The 6,000-nt window shown below is 41.4% G+C and overlaps 1 protein-coding gene across 1 annotated transcript in view; it reads left to right on the top strand.

Moving 5' to 3' along the window:
• The first annotated feature begins 953 nt into the window (after window positions 1-953).
• PROS1 (protein S) overlaps window positions 954-6,000 on the top strand; it is a 61,040-nt gene continuing 55,993 nt past the window's right edge. The window contains exon 1 of the mRNA XM_060099808.1: window positions 954-1,198. Within this exon, the coding sequence (XP_059955791.1) occupies window positions 1,123-1,198 (76 nt within the window). The 5' untranslated portion in view covers window positions 954-1,122. The remainder of the gene's footprint in view (window positions 1,199-6,000) is intronic.

Raw genomic sequence — 6,000 nt, 5'->3', positions numbered from 1 at the left:
GGATCATAAAACCACAGAAAGCTAGAGCTGGAATATACCCTTGAAAGATCATCAGCCTATTGACTTTCACTCACACACATAGGAAATCAACTGATATTGTTCACTGGGCAGAAATACTGGAATGATAGTAGTAAGTGTGCCTTAACTGTGTGCTACTCTTTAACACACTAATTGCTTCACATGTGTTATCTCTTTAAATTCTTCTGTTAACACCGGAAAACCTACTACTATCTCCATTTTACGGATGATACAACTAGTAAGCTGCCGAGCATTGTCATTTGAATCCAGGAGGTTTAGCTCCAAAGGCAGCCTTAAACATTAAGTAACATATTTCAAATGCGCTTGCCTAAGCACAAAAAGCAGAGGTAACATGCAAAAACCAAAAACGAGCTGTTTGAAGGTGATAGAATTTGATATTCTCTTTTTTCCCAAAACATTTTTTTTGCTATAGTTTTTTTACGCTATAAATTCAAGAACAAAACAAAAATGTAGACAATCAAAACTATCACATTTGATTCCAGTATCTCTGTTCTCTGTAGCCTTCCTAGAGTTCTCATTTCGCTTCTAGGTTTTGGTTAACATCTTCATCCCCAATGTCAGTCTCTCAAGATGTTTTCATTCTAAGCCAGGACACCCGACCTCTGAGTCCTCAAAGTATTCTTGGCCACTCCACCTTCCACTCCGGCTCGCTGGAGGTTGTGTTTTGCGTGTGTGTGTGTGTGTGTGTGTGCGTGTTTTACTGCGTTTGCGTCCCCTTTTCCTTGGCAAACTTCACATTCCGGACACCGGAACGAAACGCTGGAGTTTGGGAAAGGGCGAGGAAGATGTCTCGGCAGTGTTTACTAGGCCTTCAGCACTCTCCCTGAGCCCTGCCCCCAGCTCCGAAAAGAAAAGCTTCCAGGAAATGTCCTTGTTATCACGTCCCCGTCGGGCTGGGGGCTGGGAGCGGGCCGTCCCCTCCGCCCCCGGCTCGGCTGCTCCGCGGGCGCGCTCGCTCGCAGGCGCCGCCGCGCCGCAGTTCTCAGACAGCAGCGCTCCAGTCGCAGCCCCGCGACACGCCGAGCGCAAGGGTCCCCGCCGCGACGCGCCACCGTCCCCCCCCGCGCCTCCGCGTGCTTCGCCATGAGGGTCCTGGGTGGGCGCTCTGGGGCGCTGCTGGCGTGCCTCGCCCTAGTGCTTCCCGTCTTGGAGGCGAACTGTGAGTAATCATTAGCGTCTTGTCTTCTTCTCTCAGCATTGCCAACTGAACTCCGAGCCCTGCTGGGAGGATTTTCTTTTCTAGGGCTGCAGCCTCCTAGAAAGTTTCCAGCAAGTGCTTCCATCAGCCGTGGATCTAGCGGGCAGTGTAATGGTGGAGGCAGGGTCAATATTCACCCTGCTCTGGGAATCAAGTGTTGCCTACAGGACAGATTCTAGAACAAGAGTGATACTAAATATCAATGAAGGAATTAGAACACGTACCCATTTGCCCCAAACAGTTGAAGTTCCCAGTCAGAGGACAAGGATGAGCACATTACAGTATAAAAGTAGAGAAGAAAGTCAGCCCACTCTGTCTTCTCTTTGTACTAGCGCCTGTCCCCAACCAGCACCCCCTGCTGCAACCTACCTCCGCTCTGCAATGCCTGGACTTTGAGCTTGGTTTCCTTATCTCAACATTGACACACGAATTATTTGGGGATGAGTGCGGGTTTGCGTAGCAATACGGAGATGTCATTTTTTTAACCTTGAAATCAAAAGGACTGTTAAATATTGTAGTTCTCGGATAATTTCGTACTGAGGATTTTTGACGGAGTGCCACTGATCTGAGGTCGTCGCATGCGTTCTTTGTACTTTAACTTTGTGTTTCCTGTTCTTTATGTTCCCATGCCTGGATTCAAGGCAGGATATTTTTCTCTCTCTATATATATAGAGAGAGTTTTCTCTCTCTATATATATATATAGGGATATCAAGGCATTTAGTGCATCTTAGTTGTCAGTTAATTCGTTTGTTCTTTAAAGGTTAAGCATGCTTTCTGGTCAAAAATGCTTACTTGTGCTATGTTTTATTCTCAGGAAATGGCATGGGAGAGATAAACTCTGAATTACACCATAGCTTTTAGATTGGTTAAAGCTCCAGTGTAAACTTTTCAAAGATGACAATGTCAGGAGACTTAAGTAGGAATTTACTAACATTCTACTAGTTTTATTAGTTTTTATTAGTTACAGATCAGGATGAATGAGGTGTTTTAAAATTCTAATTTAAAGGCTAAAACAACATTTGTTGATTTTATATTAAAGACGCACAATAGCAGAATTTCAACATACAAACCTCTATCATTAAGCCTATATATGGACCACATACAGTAACTCATTAAGTATATAGTTCAGTAGGACAATCAAGTATTTGTCTGATAACCAGTGTTTTTATTTTTTTAATATTTAGTTATTTATTACACACCTGCACTTCTGACCTAGTATACTATATGAACATTATATTACGTATATTTAAATGAGTTTTTAAAGGATAAAGTCAAAATAAATCTGAACAGTAGCACTGGTGTTTTCTTTCTGTACCTTAATGAATTATCTTGCACACTCTCCTGGAATGCAATCATTCCATTTTGGAAGTCACTAAAGTATTCTACCAGAATGAAATGAAAGTTCATGAAAGTGAAAACCAACAAAAAAACATTGAAGAGAGAAAAGAACATTTGGAAATGGAGAGAAAAAATAATCACAGAGGGGATAATTAAAACATGAAAAACTACTGGGTCTAAATAACTGGTAAATTGTAATCAATATGAAAAGACTAACATAGGAAATAATGTGAACATCGCAAGGCAAGATTTTGGGAATAACACTTAAACTTATGGAGTATGCTCTCATCACAGAAAGTTTTTTTGTTTTTTTTGTTTTGTTTTGTTTTGGTTTTTTTGCGGTACGCGGGCCTCTCACTGTTGTGGCCTCTCCCGTTGTGGAGCACAGGCTCTGGACGCGCAGGCTCAGCGGCCATGGCTCACGGGCCTAGCCGCTTCGCGGCATGTGGGATCTTCCCGGACCGGGGCACAAACCCATGTTCCCTGCATCGGCAGGCGGACTCTCATCCACTATGCCACCAGGGAAGCCCACAGAAAGGTTTTTATTGACCCCTACACAGACTGAGACAGCTTCCTGTTGGGAAATATGATTTTAGAGTGTACAAGTGAAGCCAACAAAATACATAGAATGCATCCTCCAGAGCCAGCCATGACCCTCCCATCCATGGGAGCCTAGAGTACATTGCCACTGATAACCATTTATGGACTGGACGGCCATGCATTGTCCTCTCAGGGGTCTGCTTGTTGAACTCTGTACCAGAGAACAAGGTTGTTAATTGTGCTTACAAAGAACTATATGGGTAAATACATAAAACATGATAACAGTGTTTTAGAGAGAAGAAAAAGGCAAAAATGGCCTGCCACACGTACTGCTTGTCACCACAGGAATTGGCTAAACCCTTTCTTTTTGTAGAGATTGTTACATGTTCATGGAATCTAGGCAGAGTTAAAAAATGATGTGTGTGTCTATGTGCATTATACAGAGATAATCAAACCATACATATGGAGAAATCTTGTTATATATAGACACTGATAGCGTATATAAATTAGTTCTTTAATTCTAGTTTAATTGGATTAAAAATCATTTCTGGTTTACTGATGAGAAAACCGAGATACAGATGGAATGTGTTTACTCCCTAAGATTGTAAATTTGAGATGGAATTCGAATTCCAAGTATTTGATTTATTGTTTAGTCCATAGAAATACAATCACTATTTAAAGAAAAAGTTTAAAAATCACAGCTTTGGGTTTGCGATAGTTGAGAAATCATCCAGTTCAACTTTTTTGAAATTGTTCAGAGATGTGAACTGACTTTTCATACATGCTTGTATCTATATCTGTATCTATATGTATATGTGTATCTGTCTCTCTATAGATTTAAAACTTATGCTGTCTATATATTGTATACCACACTAAAGGCTGTGTGAAGAAAAATAGAAGAAAGGGGATGTCCCCTTTGGCTGTGCTAATTTGGCCCTTTCCAGACTTCCACTTCTGCTTAGGTGCAGTCTACCCTTGACATTACTGACTCATATTTTCCTTCTCTTTTTTGCTTTCCTCTTTCTTTCTCTGACCATTTCTTTTACTGTTTATCTATCTTTGTCTTTTCTTAAATTTCCTTTATTTCAGAGTCCAAAAAGTTGCACTGATGGAGAGATTTTATCAAGCTTAGGTTAGAGTTGGGGTTGGTGCTGGAAGAGTTAGAGACAATATCTGGTGTACAGCATCGTCAACAACAACAACACCCTATGCTGTATTCTCTTGCCATTAATCCTATCTAGGATATACAGTCATGCTTTTCATAATAGACCTTTTCTGTCCACCAAGTTCAATATCCTCTTTTTTTTTTTTTTTTGTGATACGCGGGCCTCTCATTGTTGTGGCCTCTCCCATTGCGGAGCACAGGCTCCGGACGCGCAGGCCCAACGGCCATGGCTCACGGGCCCAACCACTCCGCGGCATGTGGGATCCTCCTAGACCGGGGCACGAACCTGTGTCCCCTGCATTGGCAGGCGGACCCCCAACCACTGCGCCACCAGGGAAGCCCTCAATATCCTCTTTAATAGCTAAATGATCTATATGCATATTTAAACTTTCAAAATACTGTGAGAAAAAATATGAGAAGCCTGATAATACATATATTAATTAATCTTTAGCTACAAGCAACAGTACAGACTCTTGCTAACTAAAGCAGAAAGAAAGAAAGAAAGAAAGAAAGAAAGAAAGAAAGAAAGAAAGAAAGAAAGAAAGAAAGAAAAAGAAAGGAAGGGAGAAAGAAAGGAAGGAAGGAAGAAAGGAAGGAAGAAAAAAGAGGAAGGAAGAAAGAAAAATAGAGGAAAAACGAAAGCTGAGTGGATTTATTGGAAGACCTACTTAATGGCATGTTGAATAACCAGGCCTAGGGAAGCCAGGGACTTGGGCATTTAGGTGATGTATATAGTGAGAACTCATGTGCTCACTATGTGAGGAGCTGCCATCAGATGACTCAGTTCTAACTGCCTTCTAGTTCTGTGCATACCTGTTCATGATTGAATTTCTTAGAAAAGAGAGCCTGATTATTTTGGCTTAGCTTGTTTCTGGAGTCCTGTGGTTGACAGCTCAGTAGAATCAGGTGGAGTGCCAGAAGGACAGCTCCCACAAAGGAATGGATCCTGGGAAGGAAGCAGAAACAAGAGAAGTCTACACATTCCAATTACTGCTGTACAACATACACACATGCCTTCTTTCCATGAACACCATTTGAAAAACATTTCAAATATAATGCAGATATTTCTAATACAATGCAAATAACTAATGTATGGCAGAAAGGACCTCCTCTTCAAGAGATTCCAGCCACCACACTCAGAGAGGAAGGCTCAAGGCTACCATTTCCTAGTTTAGTATCACCAGGTGATGTCTTTGCCTCCTCTAGTTCTGTCACAATTCTGTGTCAATGTGCTGTGCTTTATGGATGAAATGATACATCGTAGTATACCAACACATCCTATATTCCAGAAAATAATTTTAAAAAGACAAGCAAGGGAATACAGGTACTGGCTTTAGGGCTTGCCTGTCTCTCTTGGTTTTAAGCTAGAGCCGGTATTTATGACTTCTTCCTTCACTACCCAATTCATATGTCTCCTGCTTTTAAGCAGTTCCTCATGTTTGATCTTTTTGTCTACTCAATGAGATGTACCACACCCTTATTCAGGAAGAACCTGAGCCCTGTTGTTCCCACCTATGGATGATTGTATCTGTCTCTTCTTTACAATTTCTACTGTGTATAGTAGTCATCCTGGAGAGGCAACACTTCTGACCCTGACTTGTATGTGGCAACTACACTATTTTGCCTTGATTATTGTCATTTCAGCATAGTTCTCTCTTTTTTTCCAACAGGAGTAAAGAACTTGAAATGGCTACTTCTAATTCAGTGGAAAATATGTTA

The sequence above is a fragment of the Mesoplodon densirostris genome, chromosome 5, assembly GCF_025265405.1.
Source record: "Mesoplodon densirostris isolate mMesDen1 chromosome 5, mMesDen1 primary haplotype, whole genome shotgun sequence".
NCBI classification, from domain to species: Eukaryota; Metazoa; Chordata; class Mammalia; order Artiodactyla; family Ziphiidae; genus Mesoplodon; species Mesoplodon densirostris.
Note: the sequence above shows the minus strand (reverse complement) of the source record. Positions and strands in the feature narration are given on the sequence as shown.